The sequence below is a fragment of the Pelobates fuscus genome, chromosome 3 (assembly GCF_036172605.1).
Source record: "Pelobates fuscus isolate aPelFus1 chromosome 3, aPelFus1.pri, whole genome shotgun sequence".
NCBI lineage: Eukaryota > Metazoa > Chordata > Amphibia > Anura > Pelobatidae > Pelobates > Pelobates fuscus.
The window spans coordinates 295,694,799-295,720,820 of NC_086319.1; the positions used below are offsets into that span (position 1 = coordinate 295,694,799).

The window sequence follows — 26,022 nt, forward strand, 5'->3', positions numbered from 1 at the left end:
TTAGACAATGTTATCAAAATGTATTTAATAAGTTTAACAATTTTACAAATAGTGCAGGTATGGGAGGATGGGGGGGGGGGAAATAACAATGACTGACATCCATAGCACAATTTCACCTTGTCCTTTGAGTGAGATTGTCAAGGTTACCCTACCTAGAGAGCATATCAGTCAGACAGCATCGTGTCTGTGAGTCTTTCATCAAAGTGTCCGTTGTATCAAAGAACTCGTTTTCGAAGGCCAGTTTGTATCTTGTGTAGGTATCCTCACAGTAATCAATCAGTTTCTTCAGATTCTGAACCCCAGTCGCTCCTGGAGGATGCAGCTTACATCTGAATGGAAACAAAGAATGAGCTGTAGGTGTGACAAGGTTAGTCATTACATACCTCTCTTCTGTGTGAAGGTTTACAGTAATTTCCAAACTATAAAGGTTTTGTATTTCACTAAATCAGCACTTTTCATGGAATTATTTAGCCTTCATCATTTCTAATTTTTAATAGACTGGAGCACTGCACAGAAGGTGATCTTCAATTCCACAGCCAAAGAATGAAAAACTGGAATTGTGGAGAATTGAAATGAGAATTTTAAATTTTTAACAGATTCTGAGAATGTTTCAAATTCCTCTGTTTTGGCCTATGATTCCAGCTCTGTTATTGTGACTTAAAATCTCCAGTTTTTCGGAAAGGTGCGTTCGGCATCTTCATGCTCAAGTGGCTGTCAAAGTGAAAGCATGTGAGGTGTTCCTTGCCTTCAAAGTAAACACTGCCTTTTCTCAGAAACAGACAGCACCAGAACACTACATTAAAAGGGATACTATAGTCAACAGAACAACTACAGCCTGCCCTTGCAGGATGAGCACTGTAAACAGATTTTTCCAAGAAAATGAATGTTTACATTGCTGGCTGGAAAAACATCTCGTGGCAGTCACTCAGACGGCCACTAGAGGTGCTTCCTAGTAAAGTGCTGCACTATGTGCAGCATCCACATTCAGCTGAACGAATTCAATGCATCTTTACGAGGAGGTGCAGCGCTGCTTTTTGCCATGCATGTGCAATAGCCTCCCAATGCTTTCCTGTGGATTTTTGTATTGGCTGAGATGACCAAGATTGATGATCTCAGCCTTGGAGAGGTGGCGAGACCGTTGTGGTGTGGGGAAAAAAAAGGTGATAAAAACACCTCTCTCATGCATTTAGGGGAGGGGCCAGTTACCTAAATAGTTAAACACTACAGTGTCAGAAATACATGTTTTTGATTTTTCACCCGGGCCCACGTCCTGCCCTACCCATGGCCTTTTACAGTGGGTATAGATCTTACTTGTTGGATATATTTTCAAACAATCCGCTCTGGACCACCTGTCGCTGTTTGAATTCTTCAAAATACTGAAAGTCGCCTCCTACAATTACTTTGTGATACAAAGCCTCTGCCCAGTCTGGCTGCTGGTCGTAGGCTTCTGTGACAATAACAGCCTGGGTTTGGGATTCAAGTGTGAGAGGAGAGAAATATATATTAGAAAATAGATGTACAACATGATTGGTGTTGGTCTCATTGTGGATAGTCTGCTCATTGTTCTTATTCTAAACCACCTGTTTATCACTGGAGGGGAAAAAATACAATACTCAGGACTTGCACAAAGTAGCACACTAATGTGAAACCTGTACCAAAATCATTGTTAGTATATTTCAAAGGCAGGAAACGTAACTAAAGCAATCTGACACGGATTCTACTTGCAGTCCATTTGACAACTAACATGAAAGCTCTTCTGGCCCTAGATGTTGTTAAAAGTCATTGTTTACTGCACTACATTTAAACCATAAATCTGCTTGTGCCAAGAAAGTTTAGTTATAAATAAAACATTTTTTTTTAAAAATGACATAGAAGTATGAGAAGTGGAGGATAAACAAACTAAATGAAAAGCACATTTCATAAAGCTATTTTTTCCCCCCACATAAATGCAGATACACATATTATATGCAAATAAGAGTAACCAGTTCTAGCAGCAAGGAGCATTTTCTAAAATGACAGCCTGGTTACATCTAACGACAAGACATCCAACCAAAGTTGTCAAGCTGTATGTCTACATTTTAAAGATTTTACAAGGCACAGGATAATACAGAATGACAATCACTAAATGCTAAATACCATTAGAACTTTCCACTGCCTTGTGAATGAAACATGCATCTGTCGAAGTCTTCACTTAAGGAGTATTGCGGATATTATCTGGGCTTGGAGGGATGCTATGGTAGTACTTATGGTAGTTGCGACATTGATGGCAAAGAAACAATATAAATAAATGGATGTTTTGAGAATAATGATCTGTACATGCACAATTACCTGATAGAAACGTGGCAGTGCCAGTATCGGCGCCATCAAACTCTCTCTTTCCAAGTTGATAAGTCTGGTTTGATGGCCACCATTCAGCAAATGAATTTGCAAAGTCAGAAGACGGGTGAGACGTGCACAGCGCAGGGACTGGCGGACACAAGAATCCTGTGTATGGACATAGTCAAGAAAATGATGGAACACAAAGCTATGTGTACTCAAATAAGCATCACTGGTGCATGCTTATACCCAAAATTTATAACGGCCAAGTTGCAATTTTAGGCCAAAATAACAACTGGAAAATGTTCTCCTGAGTTGATGATTTCTTTCTAACTCTGCTGTTTTGGCCTCCATTACCTAAACCAAAAAAGGATACTAAATCATCTCCACTAGTCGTGGGGCCTTAAAAGTATTGTTTATTGAAGAATATGGTATAAAAGAAATACACACAGACCTCATGAATAACTTGTGATCTAAAGTCTTAGATAGATTTACAAAAAATTGCCCCCCAAAAAAAGCTTACTGATTACCAAGTGCATTCTATTTTGGATTTGTGGTGATGGAATTTGGAACCGGCACCAGAAGCCCAGCAGTGAATCAGCTTTAGTAAGTACTCACTGTGCACATAATTATTATTAATATTTTTTTTTTCCACTTTAATTGGAGTTGTGGCATAAAGGCTATGAGCAGAGGAGATTGTCTACTTTTCTGTATGTTTTGGTTCAATACTTAGTGAACAGACAAAGCTGTAAACCAGATGTGAGATTGCAGATTGCTAAATGTCCTATTTAGTTCACGCTTTACAGTTATTATTTTAATACTGGCTTCACCATCAGAAAAGCCGCATGCTGCTATTTGTTCTCTCTCCATGGCTGCTCTTACAGAGTTCCTGTCTGGAGCGGCTGCAATGAAGCAATCATTCCATAGCTGCTGCTCTCACACAGAGCCTGCCCGGATCATCCCCTTCCAGCCCAGAGGAGAGTGTCCTCCTCCCAACAGGCAGGACAAACAGTCTATTCATGTCTATGCTGAAGACGTATAAATACATTGATTGACACAAGACGGAGAGGGCTTTTTTATTTCTGATTTTACAAAGATCTATACATGAGCCACGAATTTTGCTAGAATAATATACAGATGGAATCTGATCATCTGTCATTTGTTTTTATCAAGAGAGGTACACTTTAAATGTATTGTTGAAGTAGATTTGGGAGTAGCCGGTGTTTATTTTACACAGTTTTAGCAGTCCACCCTAAAGAGCAGCCAATTCAAGAGAGGCATATGCAACCACCAGATACAAACAGTTAATTACAGGGACATTATTACTGGGTTTACCTTTGAGTAGCTCTCAGCAGCATCAATGAGTAGAGTCAGTGCTTTCATTAATGAAGATTTTAGTTCCACTACTTCAGTCATCCAGTATTCTGTAAAGTATGGCAAAGAAAGAGGCTGACTGTTAGTTGCCTGATAACAAATGTTTCTAGCTCTCTGGAGCCAGCAATGAGCAGACGTGTCTCAGGATCCTATGACGGAGAGCAGTGTAACTGGAATTCTTACCCCAGGGCTGGGACTGGATGAGTTTAAGTTGAATAAGAGCAGCATGCTCGTGGTTGCGGCCAATGTCACGATGCATGCTGAAGCACAGGGCTGTCATATTGTGCTTCTCACTGTCTCCAGGATGACAACGCTTAATGTATTCCACCAGTGCAGTCTGTAGCCCTCCTTTCTGGAGAGTAAACATAACAATAGAAGTGGCATGAATATAGCAAGATATTAAATATACTAAACGTCTCACTGCAGCTATTACTATGTACTGAGTTACCCATATGTTTTTAGGGAGTGTGGATAGATAATGTACGCCGTCATTTTGCATTATATAAATAAATAAATCATTTGTTGCTGCCCACTTTATTAAATAAAAATAAGCATTACAGTCACCAAAACCATAATCCTTGCCAATTCCACATGCATGGGCCCCATCCTCACCGTGTCCAGATGTTTCCGCAGCAAAACTTCAAAGTGTTGGTTTTTGTGCAAAATATCAAATACGTAAACCATGTCGTTATAGCGACCAATGCCAGAGAGGAGCCGCACCTGAGCCAGTGACAAGACAAAAATACTCTGTTAGAAATAGGAAACGAACAATGGTTAGCAGTACGAGAAAGGGCACTTTGCTACACACCATAAGACTGTACTCTTTGTTAGGAGCTAAGTGCATCTCGATCAGGTAGCGGCATGCATGAAGCACACGTCGAATGCCCTCCAGGTGACATGTTAAAGTGAAGCATTCGTGAGCAGCGATCAGTAGTTCAATAACTAAAAAACAATCAGGAGGTGTAAAAAATAAATAAAAAAAACGAAGAAGCATTGTTGCAACTGATGGAAATGTGCAAGAGAGAGAAATTGGAAATCATGTAAACAATGCTAAACAAGACCTTTGACCTTTCACCATCAATACTCACTGCATTGTGACTCTGTTAGAGGAACCATCTCCAGATTGTCAAGAAGAGTTAATCCCACCAAGGTAGGGTCAGGGCATAGTTTGGCAAGCTGTAAGAACTGTTTCCGTGTCTCAGACAGATTATGTACTTCAGCCTGGCCTGCAACAAAATTAAAGGTTTGTAGAGAAGAAGGTGGACACAAACAATCACTACTTTATTTGCTTGCACGTTACCCACCTATATCTTTGTCCAGTTCCTGCCACATTCTCCGTCCCTCCTCCGTCACAATATTTGCTACAGTAGCTGCAGACAGCCGGTGTGAAGTGATGACTGCGTGCGCTCTCTCACTAAGGTCATCGCGGTGACAGGAAATAAGGGAGCGGAGAATGTCGCTCGCATCTCGAGAGGAGAGATCAGAGAAAGAACATCCAAGATCCTTAAGAAGACAACACAATACAACAAAAATAACTAAAAAGACATTGAATTTACTGCACATATCGTCCAGGTCCATAGTGTAAACACCTCACGTTGTCCAAGCTAAAGTCATGCACTCAGCGTTCCAAAATTAGAAAAACTTCAACACTCTCACCTAACACTGTCAGGTGTCTCACTTGATGGACTTAGTTAATGAACACACACAGTTACCAACCTGGCTAAGTTCATACACACAGAGCAGCTGCCGACAGAATGTTTTCCCATGAGTGCAGGTATCTTTGAGGATCTCCAGGTATTTGAGCACAGGATCATGTTGTTTAGGAGATGGAGGAGTTTCGATGCTAGGCACTGGAGATAGATGGATTTGAATGAGAAGATATCCCTTTAAAAGACTGACTGACTACAATGAAGCCCTGAGGGCTAAATAAATACTGACCATATCTCTAATATACAGTGCGAATTAAAAGAATTCCCACATTGAATGTTCACAAAATCCCATAACTAAGAAGGCTGGAATGTAAAAACTAAAACTATAAGTGTGTCCATGCATCAAGGAAGCTGGAATTCCACAGCAACAGGAGAGCAGAATGTTGGGTACCAGATATCAAAAGAATCATGAATTTTATTTAACTTGCAACACTAGCAGAGAGCCCACCCTAAAGGCAAATTAATGCATTGAGCTATTTACAAATGACACGAACAATGTGCAGATAGGACTTGAAGCATCTCCTCCAAATACAGCCAATAGCTTGGGAATATATAAAACCATTTACACATTGGAACAATAGTAAGAATAGGATATGATAATTTTTATTAAATCAGGGAATTACACCAACTTTTAAACATATCCGTTAAAGTACTCACTCCTTAATATTTAAAAATGCATGAAACCAAAATGAAAGATTTTCTGCTACTTCTACCTCCTTGCGTTACAGCAGCCATCTCTGCCCTCTCTTTGTGCTGTGACTGCCATCTTTGTTTTCTACTTGCGCTATACCTGCCATCTCTGCCTTCTCTGACGGAAAAACCCAAGGGCAGAGTACAGAATATTGGATAGAGACCTGACCTCAACATCTGAGGAAAGGGATTTAGGGGTGATTATTTCTGATGACTTAAAGGTAGGCAGACAATGTAATAGAGCAGCAGGAAATGCTAGCAGAATGCTTGGTTGTATAGGGAGAGGCATTAGCAGTAGAAAGAGGGAAGTGCTCATGCCATTGTACAGAACACTGGTGAGACCTCACTTGGAGTACTGTACACAGTACTGGAGACCGTATCTTCAGAAGGATATGGATACTTTAGAGAGAGTTCAGAGAAGGGCTACTAAACTGGTTCATGGATTGCAGGATAAAACTTACCAGGAAAGGTTAAAGGATCTTAACATGTATAGCTTGGAGGAAAGACGAGACAGGGGGGATATGATAGAAACATTTAAATACATAAAGGGAATCAACACAGTAAAGGAGGAGACTATATTTAAAAGAAGAAAAACTACCACAACAATAGGGCATAGTCTTAAATTAGAGGGACAAAGGTTTAAAAATAATATCAGGAAGTATTACTTTACTGAGAGGGTAGTGGATGCATGGAATAGCCTTCCAGCTGAAGTGGTAGAGGTTAACACAGTAAAGGAGGAGACTATATTTAAAAGAAGAAAAACTACCACAACAAGAGGACATAGTCTTAAATTAGAGGGACAAAGGTTTAAAAATAATATCAGGAAGTATTACTTTACTGAGAGGGTAGTGGATGCATGGAATAGCCTTCCAGCTGAAGTGATAGACGTTAACACAGTAAAGGAGTTTAAGCATGCGTGGGATAGGTATAAGGCTATCCTAACTATAAGATAAGGCCAGGGACTAATCAAAGTATTTAAAAAAAATTGTGCAGACTAGATGGGCCGAATGGTTCTTATCTGCTGTCACATTCTAGGTCTCTATGTTATTGCTGCAATCATGGTCTAGCTCCGTTTTTTTTAAACACATGCTGCTACCACTGCTCTATCATGTCACACAACTAATAATACTAGCGGTAAATATGATTTTGCCTGCCTTAGCAGTAAAGCACATGTAATGGTTTCCCACTCACAGCTCTGTAGCCTCTTCCTCCGTTTCCATGCATACTCTTCCATTTCTAGTCCTTCGGTGAGGATTGTCTGGATATCAGGATGCATCTGATCCTTTGTAGTCTCTCCTGTTGCAAGTGTCCTGCAATTCAGCACTAGCCAAAGATTGCGATGGGGCATCTGATAGTATCTGCATATACGGCTGGCCTCATGTATGCAGCTGTCATCAAGGAGGTGGTCTATTAAGGTGCTCAATGCCCTAGTGTGGTCAGAGTCCAAGGTGCTGCTCACATTGAGTGGTGGAAGAGAAGAGATTTCGAGAAGTGATGGGGAGTGGAGTAGTGGGAGACCGGCAAAGGAAAACTGTGCAGCCAGACGAGTGAAAGAGGACACAATGCCATGTGCTCTCATTTCTGCAGCCTTACTCAAAACCTCCCGCTCAATGCGACACTTCCAGATCATCTGCTCCATTTCTTCTAGTGCGGCTACTGGAGGGCTATCATCAAGAGACAGCCAATGTCCTGCAAGTGTGTGCAATAGCTCCTCCTCTGCCAAAAGAATGGTTTGTTCTTCCTCAACAGCTGCAATAGCTGCCTCTCGAAAGAAGTTGGATGCTACGGTTGGGGACAGCTGGTTGGTGAAGAACATCTCATGACATTTTTTCCAAAACTGTAAACGGCTCTGTGGACATGCCCATTGTCCAATTTCTTGCAGGATGAGTTTGTCCTGCAAAACCTAGAGAGACCATGTCACAAAAAGAAGAACTTCTTATATATGGTATTGAGTATATTAGCATTATATCATATGATATATATTCAGTATTGAGCACATGTACTGAATGGGAACAATTATATCATAATGTCTAGAACAAAAGGGAATGAAAAGAGGTAGGAGTGGGAATATTCAGAAGTGTTTCACAGATTATTTTAAATAAAATTATTATTTATTTTACCTCTTCTTTCACCAGGCAGTCAGTAGGCAGTCCTGCCAGTTCAGCTACCTTCTGCGCAATAAGGAAATGTTTTTCACCCAATAGTTTGTCCAGCAGATGTTGACACTCCCTCTGGAGACCTCCAGGGCTATAGTCACTAAGCAGCTCCTTACTAATACAGACAGGGTGGTCTAGTAGAATTTGAGTGAGAGCATTTAGCTTGTGGATCTCCAGCCCTGGGGAGCATAACAGCAAGATCAGTGTGTCATAAAGTACATTATGGGATTATAAACTTATACTGCATCAACAGTCTAGTTTCCTTACGTTCACAAAACTGCCGGCTGTCACAGTCACACAAAAGCTGAAGAATGTTCCTCTGTTCATATGGGGTTCGACTTTGCAAGAGTAAAAGATTAACAATCTCAGAAGCCCGGTCCTGAATCCAGGAAATTGGTAACAGAAAAGAGTGGGAGGCATCGGCAGACTGGAGCTGGAAGGATTTATTTCATGAAACATTCAAAAAACAGTTAAGGTGAGTACATTTCGAATATAGGAGATCAACTGCAAGACGACATCACTTACTGCTAGCAGATGGGCCAGAAAATCTTGCAGTTTTTGTTTGGCATCTAGATAATTCTTCTGTTGCAGACACAGCTCATACAAGTCAAGCAGGAGCAGCAGGGGGCTGTCCTGAAAAGAAAAAAAATTGGAAATATGAAGATGACACTAATTCAAAATAATCCAAGTGTTCCTAACCAGTTGGCCTCTCTGCCTCAATCCGATTTCCCTTTTCTCATCACAATCTTGACTATCCTTAGCTATCTTTATGCCACTCTACCTTTCACATATGAGCCATAACATCTGTCTCTGTTACTTGAGTATATGTTCAACATCTGACATTATTCTAGTGTTTTCTTAAATGATAGGTACTCATTTAAAACTTTCAGTTTTTTCAAGAAAAAGAAAACTATGTTTCAGTGTACCTCCATAAAAATGCTGAATGCTCGATGCAAGACTCTTGTCATCTTTCTTTCCAGCAAGGTGTTCCAAATCAGTATCAGATCTTGTAAACTCCATGTATGATCTTCAGCGGATGACAGTGAGCTCGTTATCAGTGCACAAGTAGTAGGACCCACAGAAGTAAGAACCCACACGCAGAGACAAGAGATGAGGTCAGTGCCGTCCTAGGGACAGAGGAGTGGAAGATGGTGTCTGAAGAAGGTTATGGCAAAGCCCTGCTATGTCAGGGTAACCATTACTTTAAGAATTGTACATCACGGTCAAGGGAGTTTACACTATGCAGCACAAATACATTTTTAATTTTTTTGGCAAGAAAATAATACTGAATGCCAAATGTATTAATGCTCGCGGCATCCATGTTATGACCATTGTACACTCAGAAAGCACATTGTAATATAAGAATTATGCGTCAGTTGAAGAAATGTACCTGTGTGCATGCAGCAAGCACACTCAGCAATGGAGCACTGCACCTCATACTTTCCTTTAAAAGCAGAAATCCTGGTCTTTCGCTCTTTTGGCACCGAAGTAGAACCTGAAATACATCAACTGTGCTTGGCTCACTGCTCTCTGCTGGGAAAATGTGTGGGGCCTGTGAGTCTGAGGCCATGCCTTGCAATGCCAGAGCAATGTGAGCGCCCAGAGCTGGGCTTAGGTTCTCTAAAACACAGGATATCTGCAAAATACAGGCAAGTAAGGACACAAGAGAATGATAAAGACTGACAAGATTATGCTCTAAGTTGAGAATTATCGAGAATTCAAAGAGAATTTCAAATGTAAGACCAAAGTAGATAAACTGGCAGCATAGCTCACTTGGAGATTTTTTTCTAGTTTGGCTAGTTTGACCTTGAATTTACAACAATTGCCACTTTATTGAATACCCTGATAGACACCATGTACTGACCTGTTGAAGCGAGTTTGTATGAACCAGAAGCTGCAGCCAGTCCTGTCTCTGTGCACAATTTCTCAAATATCTGGAGCTTAAAGGGACAGAGTGGAGGAGGCAAAACTGCACAAGAGTGGACCACTGCGTATTTGAGAAATTGGGGCTGCAGAGACACAAGAGTGTGGATGTTCTTTAAATTGTCACATTTCACAAAGTAAAGGTTTGTCTCTTCATTACATACAGAGTCGGATGTAGGAATACTTGTATCTTTTGCATTCTATGCAGTTGACCCTTTGAGTGCCAGAGGAGTGCCAAATTGCAAGCTTCTAAGACAATCGTTAAAGCAATGCATTGGCATACATACAGTGCATATTCAGTTAAAGGGACACTCCAGGCACCCAGACCACTTCTGCCCATTGGAGTGGTCTGGGTGCCAACTCCCACTACTCTTAACCCTGCAAGTGTAATTATTGCAGTTTTTTTATAAACTGCAATAATTAACTTGCAGGGTTACCTTGCAGGGTTAACTCCACCTCTAGTGGCTGTCTACTAGACAGCCACTAGAGGGAACTTCCTGCTCTGTAGCACAGATTATCTGTGCTAGAGTGTCGCTGGACGTCCTCACGCTGTGTGAGGACCTCCAGCGTCACTCAAATCCCCATAGGAAAGCATTGAAATTCGTTTTCAATGCTTTCCTATGGGGAGACCTAATGTGTATGCGCGGCATTGCCATGCATGCGCATTAGGTCTCCTCGGCCGGTGGGCGGGATCAGTCTCGCCAACCGGCCGACTGAGTAAGAAGGAGGAGCGGCGCGGGGGAGGAGACAGCGACGAGGGACATCGTGCTGCCTCAGGTAAGTGACTGAAGGGGTTTTCACCCCTTCAGTAACTGGGGATTGGGGGGTGGGAGGGAGAGGGAACCTCCAGTGCCAGGAAAACCGACTGTTTTCCTGGCACTGGAGATTCCCTTTAATTATACAGACCTGCAATTGGTGCCATTTATTAATCCTTTAATCCTACTGACTGACCTAGAGAGCCATAGAATATGGCTTACATATTTACAGTGATATGGCATGTTCAAGTCAAACATTAAAGCTGTCTTTCAGATTTCCCAGTGATAAGATTGTGATGAGCGGTTATCAATATTGTGTGTATTAATGGCAAATTGCTTAACATTGTCCTCCTACAGAATATGTCTAGGCCAGCGGATAGGCAACCTTTGGCACTCCAGGTGTTTTGAACTACATCTCCCTTGATGCTTTGCCAGCAGTATGGCTGCAAGAGCATTATGGGAGATGTAGTCCACAACATCTGGAGTTAGGAAGGTTGCCAACCCCTGGCTAGGCCATCATGAAATCATTGTATTCCACTTTGATTTAGTAAATCACAGGTTCCTTTTATATGTTTTATATGGCAATGAACTGTTCCCTTGGATTATATCACTCAGCCACCTTTTCAGCTGCTTCCTGATTTTAATGTAAATTCCACACGTTCTATTCTGTCAGCTGTCCTGCTCACAGATCTACTTTCATTGCTCATCTCTTACGAACACGATTGGCACATTTATTTCCATGCACTATGAGTTTTGTACAGTCCTACGGATAACACTGTTCCCATATGCAGCCACACTCACTATCATTCAAATTTAATCTTAGTTCTCTTACTTGGCCTCCCATTCTTTCTCCAGAGTTGAACTCATGGCTTCTTCTAAAAGAAGTGAAATCTCACCGGCAGCTTCAGTCTCATTGTTCAGTAGGTTGGATAGTTTTTGGGCTGGAGACAGACAGTAGACACAGAGAATATTTGAGTAAGATGCACATCGAGAACAAACACTGATAGCAAAACATACATATAACTTATACGATGACCAATGGACACATACATTCAGCACACACTGGAAAGCACTTGATCAACACAAATCAATACCTATATGCTCTGCTTGAAAGTTTTGCCCCGATCCATCATGCTTAGAGTTTGTATTAATCAATAATAAATTTCCAACATTCACATCCACACGAAGCCGGTGACTACGGAGTCCCAGTAACTCCATAAAGCAAACGCAGGAGGCAACCACAGACGGTACATTGAACCAGGACAATGCCAATCTATAAACATCCTCTGACATCTGCTGAATCCTGTAAATGAAGAATTGAAAAGAAAGTTATAAGGGAAGGAGGTCTAGACAGAAATATGACATGGTAAAAACACAGAAAGTAACTGCCTAGTTCATGTTTTAATTTTAAAGACCCTAGCATCGCCACGGCATATAAAACACCTGGCAACATGAATGGATTTCTCCTAAGAACTGGAGATGGCGTAAGGGTTCCCCTGAATTTGGGTAACAATTTATAACAGCACTGTGCCAAGTACATTGACTAATCTTGGTTTTTACAGAGTGTGCCATATATTCAATGTAGTGTAAAGATATACATGTAGTTCAATTTACAAATCAAGAGCGGAAGCATAGGGATTAAAAAAAAAGCATACTTTTTACGGCAAGCGGAATCCAGCAAATTAAAAGGAGCAGTGAATAGCAGAAAGTCTCAAAGATCAACAAAAACAACAATGTTTGATGAAGATCCCTTTCTTGGACTTACAGTTGTTGGGGTTCGGTGCTCCTTATAAGCTGCTGCATCAAGAAAGTGGCAAAAGCAACTGTGGGGCGCCCACTACGTAGATAGTAGTAGACATCAAGCTGCTCTGCCACTGACAGCTTATTGACAAGTCGAGGGCAGGAGAAGTGAGAGAGCTCTTTGGGAGCATCTAAAAAGGAGAATGTTGCAAGGGGACAGTTACATGTACATTCCACTTCCCAAATAATAATAATTAAAATATCATTTAAAAATCAATGTTTAGTAGATATGCCCCAATGAAAACATGCATGCATTTAATAATGCCTTTTACAAGCGGTTTTTAGATATCCCTCCAATGGAAAAAGCTGCAGATCTCTTCCCGAAAGTCTTTGCAAGCACTCCACTTCTTTACCCTGTCCAGACCTTTTGTGGCTGTCGAAACACAGACTTTGCAATGCAGCTGGTCAAAGAAAGAACAAACAGCCAAACAACCAGGAAGTAACAGGACAAGTGGTCTGCTTGAAAGCCAGGGGGTGTAACCAGGTTAATTTATAAATGTGCCAATTTCTATTGAAAAAAATACTAAATTGAAAAAAAACTAAATACATTTTAAAAAAGACACCTCTTCACAAAAAAAAGTATTTCAATAAGCTAAAGTGATTTATGGGTCTGGAGTGTCCCTTTAATGCCCACCTAACACTACCAATTACATTTCCCCCACAACAACTGGGATGGTAATTACCTGTAGCTGCTAATGTGTTTGTTTCCTGCCAAGTGAAGAAACACGTTGGGCTGAAGGGAGCGAGTGCCTGGGCACAACGAGAAACAGATGTGGCTTATCATCTAATTGGAAATGTTTATCATTATACAACAATATTATTTAACGCCATCTGATCATGTGTCCGGATACGGCCCTCTTTCCCATACCTGCAGGAGATGATAGAGGGAGACTTGGGAAGGGGATCCAGGGGCCGGGTGCTGGGAGAATAAAGCAGCTCGAAGCTTTGGATATGGAGCCAGAGCCATCTTCAGTAACTGGGGATCTACATTCCTGGAAGATGGGGTTGGTTCCTCACACTGCTCCACTATCTGAAGGAGAAGAATGAAGACAAGCTTTCAGCACAATAGATAACTTTTATTACAATATACGGTTTACATTTCATCTCATCTCTCTACTATATATCTGAAAGGACACTATGGCCAAGAAGATAAAATATTGTCTATATTCATTTACATTGATCATACAGAACAGCTGTCTATGTAATGTGTTACACAGAATAGAACTGGCTCTATAACACTAATAAACCATTCACACAAAAACAATCCATAATTTGCTACAATTCACAGTTTAGTGAACAAATCAAAAGATATGAAAACAAGTGAAGAATGGAGAGTGCATGTGAGAGGATAGTATAGTTTGCAAACCACATAAAGAGGAATAAAATATTACCCTGTCAATGCCACCAGGGGCATACATATTGGTCGCAAGGGCCAGCAGTGTGTGCCCTTCCAGCAGCATACTGCTCACACTGGGCTGGGACCCAGGCATCACCATGTGGGCATTAGCCAGGCTGGCATGGAATATCTGGCTGTGATCTGAGAACGAGGAGCAGGGAACAGGTCAGAAGGAACATAAATGGTGCAAAATGCTGGGGGGAAGAAAAACACCAAAACCTGAAGCATGGCATGGGAATGATGGGATATGACAGGCATGGGATATTTATGCTAAACACAATGGAGCAATGACAAAGAAAATGCATTGCAGCCAAATATTCATTCAGTCTGCTTGGTAACAAGACACCACAAACACTGCAATCCACCCAACAGTGTTCAGTTTATTACTTGCCATCTGGGTTATCTTGAATTCCTCGGATCTGAACGAGAAACTCAAACCAGGGCAGACTCTCATGAAGAGCCGGACTGGCCAGAACAGGACAAATTTGAGGATTCAGTCTGTGAAGAAATAATATGTGCAGGGCTTACCTTGTCAGTGATACAAGACAAATTCATACGTACAACACACAGCTGTCTTCATTGAAATGTTATAGGTATAAATAGTCTCAGCATATACACCACTACCCATCCCCGGGTGGTTACCTGTGGTAATCAAGGTAGGTGTACAGGAGATACTGCAGGCCATGCATAGCACACATCTCTATAAAGCGGGTGTGGAAATCCATTTTGTCAATGAAAAACTGTGAATTGTCAGATTCAGCAGCTGACATTAGTTTTTTGCCAAATGCCAGTCGCTCCAACAGACAATCGAAATCTGTCATTTCAGAGGGGACAATGATCCCCACGCTGCAATAGAAAGAGACAGTAGTTCTAGCTCAAGTTATGATCTCTACTCAACTATTTTAAGTACTACACACACACACATATACGCATTGGACCATACAGCCCTCTCCTTCCCTGTAAATACTATAAGACACATACAACCTCTCCTTCTCTACACACACACACACACACACACACACCCCTTCTCCTTCACAATGCATACTGGAGAACACAGAGTCCTAGTTCTCCCTGCACATAACGGAACAGACATGTCCAAATAATCACCCACGCGGCAATTTCTGCACACAGACTGATTGCAAATCAATGAACAGATCCCCTTTCCCGAGAACAAGAACACACAGCACCGGTCCCCAAAACACTCTCTCAGTACCTCAATAGTTTGTCTAGGATTTTCTGTTTCATGTAGCCACAGCACAGAGTGTTCTCATCCACTATATCTGCGGTAAGACATGGCCATTGGGAGACATTGGGGCCACCAGCTTCTGCACCTAATCCAGTTTCCTCAATCCAGGAGCAAATTGATGGCCACGAATGCCACAAAGTTTGGCGTCTCCAGACAACATGGGGTTGAAAGATTGAGAGATCTTAAATGAGGGAGATATGGAGAAAGATAGACAATGAGGACTTAAGAAAATAGAAGAGATAAACTGCCCCTGCTGTCTGAAAGTCAGAATACATTCACGCAGCAATCACAGTACAGAAACCAAGATGATAGTTTACAGGGGCATTCTAAGCTCATTGCAGTGGTTATGGTCCAGAGTATTAGGGTACCCTTGGTTTGTGACAAATCATTTTCAAGTGATGTGACAAGAAATAGGGCTCTCACAGCACCTGGAAACCAGATCTAGATTTCCACCTTACACTTTGGATGGCAGAGATACACTGTGAGTGGCAAGGGCAAGTTAGTTCACATACGCATTATCTGTGACACAGATTTATTTTTGTTGACAATCTGCTCAACAATGGCTTGAAACATACCAGTGGTGTTTCACCCAAACCATTACAATTAGTAGTGTCCTATAGTGGTTATGGCGATTATAGTGAACCTTTACGTTTCAGAATAAAGAAATGTAAATTACCGTAACTCAAAAAAGATGAGGAGTCTATTTCTTAATCATTCAATGCTGCAAAACGAGATCTGATACTTGGTTTAGAACACTCAAGTTATATGGGCAGATTTAGTATTTTACGTGTAACAGCCATTCTCCATCAGCTGATGTGAGCTCAGGAACATATAAAGCCAGATTGTTTCTGCTAAAATGAAGCAGCTTTACAATTAAAAAAGTGTCTGGAACTGTGAACTTGCCCTATGATTTCCCTTACTTCTAGTGAATACAAAGATAAAAAAAAAAAGAAAAGAAAAAAGAGTGTGGTAATAGTATGAGTTTCATTTTGTGTATTTAATATTTTTAAGAATTTCCTGACCCCCATCATTCTGCTTTTCAAGAAGGATTGCTTCTTGGGTATCCTTGTCCCAGCCTTCAGCCCAGTGCAGACGCAAAGTCTTTGGTTCATTATCTTCAGCCGTAAGAACCTCTTCTAGAACAGCAGATTCAGGAGCCCCGGTGCGGTTCTTCCATACTTGCCTGATAAACAAAAGATTCATGCTCAACAACATATCCCGCAGTGTGCTTATATATACTTAATAAGACAGACCAAGATGAACCACATACCTCACATTCACTACACTCTGCCCCGCTCCTGCACTGTCATCGGGGTCATAGAAGAGCTCTTCGACGCGAAGCACAGTCTGGATCTGTTCCTGTTGTTTCTCTGAAATTTGCCCCTCTCTCTGCAAGAGGTCAACCTAAAAAGAAACGTGTAGGCAGCTCAGAAGTTCACGGTGAGAGTGAGCAGAAGCCAAAAGTACAGACTGATTGACTCACCAGCAGATTCCGAATATTGCGATCTGATGTATGCATACAGATGCGTTGAAGCTCGTGCCATGTGGAATATCCCTGCAATAGATATAGATCTCTGAGGATTGAAACATTTGGACCCAAAATCACCAGATAAACAAATAAATAAAACATAATAAAAACAACTTCAATTAACATGCAATTCAATTTTTTTTATTTGTGTAACAAGTACAGCCAGACCTGCTTCCCAATAAACAAGAAATATCTCACGGTCGATTATCCCCTGCGCACATTCTGGCTCTGTGCCTGCATATCCTGAACTTAATACATGAATAGGAGTATCAGATTATAAAATAGATCCACTGAAATCATAGCAGTCTGGAAAGTTTAATATTTCTTGCACACTTACAGAATGCAGTGTGGTAATATAGAAATTTTCCTTTAGTAACAACACAATTGTTTATTATTGTTACATGTAAAATTACATATACGGTAAATCCAGATTCTGCAATAGCTAGTTATTAGGAATGTCTTGGCTGTGATCCATCCTTTCAACCAGGAAATGGAGAAGATATTTCACCCAATCCCTGGTCTCCAAATGGAACCAATGGGAGAAGCGCTGTATTTGTGTAACAGACTCCATGCACAGAACATCTCTGGAATATTGACTACGCAACTTGTGTTGCTATACATCATAAAAATTCTGTTAAATCCTTATATCAATTCCCAAACCACCGTAGATTGTAAGCTGCGCTAAACAGTGTTCACATTTATATCTGTTGCTAGAGAACAGAAGAAAAATCTTCTAAAATATACTTTTTCTTTCTCTCCTGCCCATGTAGCCAGAAAACTGGAATGCTAAAGAACCCAAATGCCACCTTACTTGGCGGACATGCACATATAGTCAGGAGGTAGAGATCACCTAAATAGCAATGTGACTGTGAATCCCGTCCTTACCATATTCTGGAGAAGCTGACATGCCTCTTCCACACGGTTCTCCTGCAGGCATCTGAACACCAGTTTCAAGCCTTCTTGTTTAAGCCATTCCAGGCTGGATGAGGTTTGACCTTGAACACGAAGAAATGCCTGAGCTTCTGGAATGCGGTTTGTCAAGATAGCATCAGAGATAATTTGCTGGAAATAGTAAATACCAAAAATCATTTCATAAATGTTAGAGCAAACTCACAAATCCTCATCAAATAGTAAAAAAAACATTAAAACATTTTTTTACACAACTAAACATGTCTAGAACAGAATGTCTATAACACATAATGGGTCTGTCATTTTCCCATATTAATCCATTCTTCTGTCGATACGTACCTGTAAAGAACAGTTCTCCCATGTTTTATTCACCACTATGTCGTGGGCAACCACCACCGACTTTGATGCCTGCACGGACTTTCTCATGAAGGGTCTCAATGCGGTGATGAAGCCAGTGAAAATGCAGATACATTCTTCAATTGCGGAGTCTGGCACTACAGATATGGAGAAAGAAAAAACAGGAGAATGTGCCAAACAGCAAGGACACGTGCAATATATGAGTCTATTCTCTAAACACTGAATGGAGGTCTGTTGTCACAATTCAGCTATTCAGAAAAGACAAATACTGTTACACACAACCACCTCTTCTTCCCTATACATGCGTAATACACAGCCCTCTCCTTCCCTATACATACGTAACACACAGCCCTCTCCTTTCCTATATGTTACTAACACACAGCCCTCTAATTCCCTATACACACGTAACACACAGCCCTCTCCTTTCCTATATGTTACTAACACACAGCCCTCTAATTCTCTATACACACGTAACACACAGCCCTCTCCTTCCCAATACATACGTAACAAACAGCCCTCTCCTTCCCTATACATGCGTAACACACAGCCCTCTCCTTTCCTATATGTTACTAACACACAGCCCTCTAATTCTCTATACATACGTAACACACAGCCCTCTCCTTTCCTATATGTTACTAACACACAGCCCTCTAATTCTCTATACACACGTAACACACAGCCCTCTCCTTCCCAATACATACGTAACAAACAGCCCTCTCCTTCCCTATACATGCGTAACACACAGCCCTCTCCTTTCCTATATGTTACTAACACACAGCCCTCTAATTCCCTATACACACGTAACAAACAGCCCTCTCCTTCCCTATACATACGTAACAAACAGCCCTCTCCTTCCCTATACATACGTAACACACAGCCCTCTCCTTTCCAATATGTTACTAACACACAGCCCTCTCCTTCCCAATACATACGTAACAAACAGCCCTCTCCTTCCCTATACATACGTAACAAACAGCCCTCTCCTTCCCTATACATACGTAACACACAGACCTCTCCTTTCCTATATGTTACTAACACACAGCCCTCTCCTTCTCTATATGTAGCAGACATACTAGCCGCGCAAGGTTTTAAGGCAAGGACGTCAAACTCTGGCCCCCAGAAATTGATGGGCTACAGCACACAGAATTCTTTGAACGCAATAGATGACCGGTGAATCATGGGACTTGTAGTTCAGCAACATCTGGGGGCCCAGAGTTTGAGATGCCTGGTTTAAAGGTCCAATAAATGCACCCACATCACTTCATCTCAATTCAATGATCTGGTTGCAGTGGCCCTGCTGTGTTTTAACCCTGAGAAAAAAAAAAGGTTAATAATTTGCACAAAAAACAAACAAACAAAACAACCCTTCATGAGGTGAATATCTGTTATTTTATTCTTTTTATAAAAAATTATTTCCACAGCAGAAAAAAAGGAATGTCAACTGCAGCTTGTCGCTGTAGCCTGCAAGTCATTGCAAACCATCTCTTTTATAACTGGCCTAGTCTCTTACCAGGCACATAGGTGCAGACGTTGCGTAACTGTCCATTAAGGAAGCCAAGAGTGAACTTCAACAATTGCTCTGAGAAATGTTTGCTTTGTGTCTCTTTGGAAGTGTGTCGGATATAGGAGAAGAGCAAGTCAAGAGCTGGGAGAAGACCATGAATAACTGCAGAAAGAGACAAACAGAGGGTGAGACACTACAATACAGATGAAAAGGTGACAGACAGAGCTAAATAAGAAGTGAATGGTCTCACGGTGTAAGTATTGCTCTGATTGAATAGTAGCTCCAGTATCCCCAGGAATCAAAGGATTTAGGATATTTTCTTTGCTCTTCAAGAAAAAATCAACAGTGTCCAATTGCCTGTTCTCTAGGCCAGCCTAAAAAGTATCCAGTAGGGAGAAACCAATCAGATAGGAAGGTGGAGTAATGCAAACAGAAATGGGATGTGAAATGGCCATGGGCAGAGAGAGGACACAGTAAACCACATAACCACTACAGTGCACTCCCAGGTTAAGTAGCCAAACAATTTGCGACTGGTTCGACAATTTACTTGGGGTCCGCTGAGACCAGTCACCTTTACCTGTGCTGCCAGAAGCTCTCTGCACTGAGCTATCCTAAAGGCGCAGGGCTTAGTTCATTGGTTGAGCACATTGCAAGTGCTTATTGCTCCACAGGAGAATGAGACCGGAGTAAAGCAGACCCCAGGTATGTTTTTGAACTGTTTGTAAATGGTTTGACGGCTTACTCTGGGAGTTCGCCAGGGCACTCTTGGCAACACAGCCACTACAGAGAACTGCAGTGTTTATGGTGCTTTGAGTGTTCATTTAAGGAAGAAAATCTTGCAGCAAAAAGTTGAGATTTACATTTATTTTTTTTGCAGGTGTCATTTTCCTTACCTCTAGCGTGTGGATAGGTACTGAGCAGCGCCCCCAGTTGTTTAGGTGGCACAAAATGTCTGCACTACTTGCATTGCCGTGAATCATTAGTCTACTCAAAAACTCATCCTGTGACGCAGCAAACTGCACTAGAGAAAGCCCTTTACCTGGAGGGAGAAAATTGAATTAAAACACTATCACCTGCAAGACTTCAGCATTCCATGACTATCCGTCTGGATTCACCACTACATCACCTCTGCCACCGTGACAAGGAATTATATACTACAGACAGAATCGGTCACCTAGTCTATATATGTTCACTCACTTCAATCTAACCTCACCTGTGATCACTAGGCATGCTTCATCTGGTGCACAGTCCACATACAGAGCTTTACCCAAGGGATGGTATGTCACAGCTTGTGTCTCCATGTTGAGGTGTGCTATGGTAAGATTTCCATCTCTTCCCAGGAGACAGAAAATAGCACTCTTAGAGGTCACAAACCAAATGTGCAAACTCACTGGATCCTCTGCCCCTTCTGGTAAAATAAGCAGCCAACCTTCCCCAACAGGAGTCCAACTGGGCGGTATTTGTGAGGAATTACTACAAGGGAGCAAAGCTTGGGGATACAAGAGGAAGTCTTCTACATATCTGGATTGTTTGCAAAGTGAAGACAAAGTGGCTTCCCATGACCTTTAGGTAAAATAAATTAAAAGTAGAAGTCAGAGTTAAACACTGCAGGAAAAAACACAGATAATGGCACACGTATAAAATAGTAGCGGCAATGAAGCAGATGGACATAAAGATCAAAGAATGTATGTGCAGAGCATGGATGGGAGATGCGTGTGCAAGGAATGCATTAAAAGGAGGAGTGTATAACATCTATATAACTGAGTGTTTAACCTGTCTGTCCGTAAGGCATGTTCGGGTCTTCTCACATCACAGCTGCTGAGCTCATCCTCTTCGTTATCGTCTGTAAGGCATGCATGGTGTTCTGAGTTCCACCTGAGCGAAAGAGTGATGCCCAGGGTAAAACAGAAACTCAGAACTTGTTTTACTTTCACTATGGTATCTACTATAGAGCATCACATGAACCTTAGACGCTGATCAAGCAAGCATTAAAACAATATTCCCTTGTACAAGAAATCCAGATCACTGTCCAGGATTGATGAACAATTAGATAGATAACTGAGCTATGCATGACACCCGCGGGCTTACGTCTGTCTTTTCTCTTTTATTATCTGTATGAAGAAGTCTGAATGAATTTACCACATGAGAGAAAAAATGGAACATCTGCATTTTTTATTTATTTTTTAATGGGGTTTTATAGAGACAGATAGTTTAGATAACACCAGCATAGTGATCTTTTAAAGAAGAAAAAAAAAGGCTAAATAAAAATAATAATAATTGTCCACCTTTCCTTTTTATTTAGCCATCATGCTGGTTCTTATTTTGGATAATCAGCAGAGAATTCCAGAGAACAGATCCCACTCAAAACAGGAAAAATGTCCGGTTAATAAAAGAACAACATTGTAAACAGGATCCAGAACAATTTAAACTTTATTGGGAGGCACAGAACATTCATATGGGACTGTATCACAGATGGAGCCAACAACTTTACTTGTCTTGGGTTAACAATACCATATAAGCAAGGACTGTTTGTATGAATGTTCTGTGAGTGCCAATAAAATTCCTAATACTCCAGATCGTGTTGAACATGGCATTCTTCTATTATGAGGACATTTGTCCTTGTTGAGATGGATCTGTTATTGCTGAGCTACATAGTGGACCTCTGGGTAAGCAACTTCGGTTTTAATGTGTGTCACAGATCCATCTCTCACATACTGTTCATAAGAGCTTTAAATCAAATATTAAACCTTCCTAGTATCTCACTTTTTTCTACACGTTTTTTCATTTTTATTACATCTTCCTAACAAATCAAATACTGCCATACCTGAAGTCTCTGTTCAGACGCACAGGAAGAACCCAGCCATTCCCAGAAGAAACCAAAAGTATACCCAAGCCTGGAGAAACACGTATGTTTATTAATGGGTCAAATGAACTAGGCTCACGCCTAAGAGGAATCTCTATTTCAGCTACATGTGAGCCATCCAGGGCATCATAAACATCTGCAGTATCATGTAAAGGAGTACAACATTGAGAGAATACTTGACACGACTCCCAAATCAGATTTACAGTTCAATACACTGATGGAATAGTTCTTACCACCAGTTTTGAGATGCTCTATTGAGGAAGATGTAATGCACGATGACCACACTGTGCTTTCCCACAGGTTGTGGGGTCAAAAGCAACGAAATATTTCTAGTCTTTTACATCTATTCAAACTGATATTTTATTAATGGGAAATATGTGTAGTTTATAGACCCTGTGTATGTATGACACTACGTTAAATGTGTATTACAAGATTTCCATATGCATTTTTCCTCATTAGGCTTGGTTAATGTTGACTGCCTCTGGCAATCTTAGCACAAGTTAGTTAATTGATCTGAGTTCAGGAGATCGGATGATGTAAAAAATGCTCAAAAATGTTTAAACTGAAAAAAACCATGTCAAAAACGTAACATTCACAGTCCGGACACCGGACAATGAAACAAAATGTTTCCAGAGGGAAAGAACATAGATCAGAAAGGATACATACAAAGCCGGAGGTGTCCAGCAGGAATAAAACTTCACTGCTTAGGCACACATCTGATATCCGATCAGCAGCTTCTGGGTCCAGGTCTAGAGAGAAGCAGGAGAGTAACTGTGGGCTCAGACCTTCTCCAGCCCAACAGAGCTGCAGCAGAACACAATTATTGAGCAGCAGGAGTATTTGATCACAGTGCAGAGCAATGAGCCTAACGGACAGCTCAGATGAGACACCTGTTATAAAAAAAAAGTAGAAGATGATTAAATTAGTCATAGAATAAATAATAGGAAGAGTAGTTTGGTAAACTGTTTCTTATCTGCCACTTCAATCCATGTTACCAATATAATATCTGCCCCCTGGGACAAAGGTCTAGAGATATTAAGAAAACCAGAAGCACCTAAAGAGTACTAATGCATTTACCAGCAACATAAGAGCGAATTATATAAATAGAGAAACAAAAACACATCATCATATACCCTAGGCTCCTACCAACCCTCTATCATGGAAGAAAATTCATAGAAATTTCAAAAACATTATGGGAAGCTTGTCATCAGCTGCACTCGTTATGCATAACAAAAATCAGTAGCAACAAAATGTAATTTCTGTCCCAAAAAGGAATGGATGTTAACTCCTTCATGATGAAGGAGAAAGGCAAATAACACAGTGACAATCCAGTCACGTCAAGTGTCAAAAACAGGTCCATGCCTTTGGAAATACCCAGGAAATCTTATTTGCTTTTCAAAAATAGTCACTTTAGTTTTCTTGACAGTACCCTTTAACTCCCGCATAACACCACACATTGTCGAATAACACAACACAACTCTGTATACATGTAATTAAACTGCACTGATGGCATGTGTCATTCCCATCAGAGAGTTAATTAATGCACTATGAGTTCAGAAAAGAGGTAAGTTTTTCTAAAATGACTTTTTACTGATGTATGCTAGGTTAGGTAGAGGAGACAATTGTAAATGCAATATAACCCCAGGATTGCATATTAGAACAAAATGTGTATATATAAATGTTACAAATTTTTTTACAGTTTTATTGCTTTACTAATTAGGTTTCCTCTTTCATGTTGAGCTTAGTTAAACATTCATTTTGGAGGTTAAAAAAAATTATATTAAATGTTTTAATTTCCCATCATTTATATGAGAAGTTGGTATATTAAAAGCATAAGCATTACCGGGATTGAAAGAAAAAAATGTCAATGTTAGTGTGTTGTTTCCTAAATCAGAACAAAAGCAAGGCAAATATTGTTGGGTGAACACAGTGATGTAATTCTGCCAAATGTTAAAAAAAACGGTAAAGATTTTATTACACCAGCATTAAATATATAAGGCAACCCACCAGCTTACAAGCCTACTTTCTACTTAAAGCAGAAATGTCTATTCATACTCACAGACATGGTTATCGGCACAGAGATGCATCAAAGAGTCTTCATCAAAGTGGCAGACTGGGGTCACTTCTAAAATTTCACCGGCAGTTTTCACCTTGTGTACAGAGATATCCTTATTCTCATGAAGGACAAGAAGATTTTGGCTTTTCTCTGAAGTATCTTCATTGCCATCAGAATCACCCCACAAGAACCTGGGGCATAAAAAAAAAAGAAAGAAAAAAAAATATGTAAAATAGCTCTTACAAGTTCAGTTCCCACTTTCTACCATCTGCAGAAACACAAGTAGGACCACCTTAACAGAGCAGAACAAAGCGTACACAATAACTGCATAAGACATACACACATTAGGAAACCTTTGCAGATTTGCTCTAAGTGTCACATATATAGAAAGACAAGTTGTACGAGAGGTCTGAGCCATAATTGAATAAAAGACTTATGGACCAACTTGCTGCAGCTATCAGAGGAACCTTATTCTCGTACCACAAAAAACGTGGTCAATTTAGAATGATTTTGCTATTAACCATTTGCAGCCTCTCTCTTCATTTTCAGATTCTCCCTCCAGCGGTACATTCCTACTTACCCTTCTGCCCTCTTCCCCTGTATCTTTTAGTTAACTTTCTATTCCTTTTATGCTTGATTGTTAAAATGTTGTATGGTGTATAGTACTCTGCTAACCGCTACATATCCTTTATGAGATGACTTCTCACTATGTATCACTCTGCACACAAATCTTCAATGTATATTACACGGTTCCCTATAATTCTTGGTATGACTAAACTGAAGAATACATATAGCTCCAATTGCAAAGGGCGATCTTACTGAGAGATAGATCCATCCACTTGGGTATGATAACAATTCTCTTTTCCTGCTGGTAGCGTGGTGAGATGAAGTGTACCGTCAGGGAGCAGACTACAAAAAGTCAGATTTTTATGTCTGCTCACTGAAACCTTCACCGGTCTTTCAGTTCCTTCTTGCAAAACCAGTCCAGGAGCCAGAAGAATACAGAGATCCATTTTATTGCTGCAGTAAAAAAAAAAGAGGAAGAGAGTCATCTACACCAATCCCAACTCATTGTGACATTACATTGAAACCTTTAAAAGCACATATTTCTAAACGACCTGCATTCATCCATTTTAACCAGCACACAGCGATTACAAAACCAACCATTACAGACACATTTGACAATATGCATAATATTACATACATACAATACATGGTTACCTGTCTGTTTCCATTTCTAATTAGCATTTATAATCCCAATTACTGTAAGGAGCCCATTTTCCATCACAGGGATCAATATCCACTATAAGACAATAACTCACTAGTTTTGCTCTATTGTGTACCTGCTCTCCCAGATACCAGAGAACAGGGTCTATTTACAAGTTATCTTAACTCCTCATATATGGTTAGGCGCTGCCATCTTCCTGCAGTCACATGACT

At 40.7% G+C, this 26,022-nt stretch overlaps 1 protein-coding gene across 2 annotated transcripts; it reads right to left on the minus strand.

The window, feature by feature from the left end:
- Positions 1-26,015, minus strand: SPG11 (SPG11 vesicle trafficking associated, spatacsin). 2 transcript variants are annotated; one of them, XM_063448705.1, is made up of 41 exons: positions 25,804-26,015; positions 25,402-25,602; positions 24,586-24,773; positions 23,189-23,416; positions 22,488-22,662; positions 21,437-21,538; positions 20,877-21,226; positions 20,557-20,702; positions 19,914-20,037; positions 19,670-19,825; positions 18,142-18,296; positions 17,779-17,955; positions 16,849-16,920; positions 16,636-16,769; positions 16,388-16,548; positions 15,333-15,546; positions 14,762-14,965; positions 14,511-14,617; positions 14,115-14,260; positions 13,592-13,753; positions 13,407-13,473; positions 12,689-12,854; positions 12,018-12,226; positions 11,756-11,864; positions 10,110-10,254; positions 9,636-9,881; positions 9,172-9,372; positions 8,771-8,878; positions 8,513-8,678; positions 8,210-8,424; positions 7,281-7,992; positions 5,407-5,540; positions 4,995-5,193; positions 4,779-4,916; positions 4,499-4,632; positions 4,303-4,410; positions 3,874-4,042; positions 3,652-3,740; positions 2,329-2,484; positions 1,312-1,463; positions 1-329 (listed from the first exon to the last, which is right to left on the minus strand). In XM_063448705.1, the coding sequence occupies exons 1-41, from the start codon at positions 25,815-25,817 to the stop codon at positions 149-151; spliced, it is 7,020 nt and encodes a 2,339-aa protein (XP_063304775.1). In that variant the 5' UTR covers positions 25,818-26,015; the 3' UTR covers positions 1-148. The 2 variants fall into 2 exon arrangements, with proteins under 2 accessions (XP_063304775.1, XP_063304776.1); XM_063448706.1 differs by having other exon boundaries at positions 25,926-26,014.
- Positions 26,016-26,022: the final 7 nt, after the last annotated feature.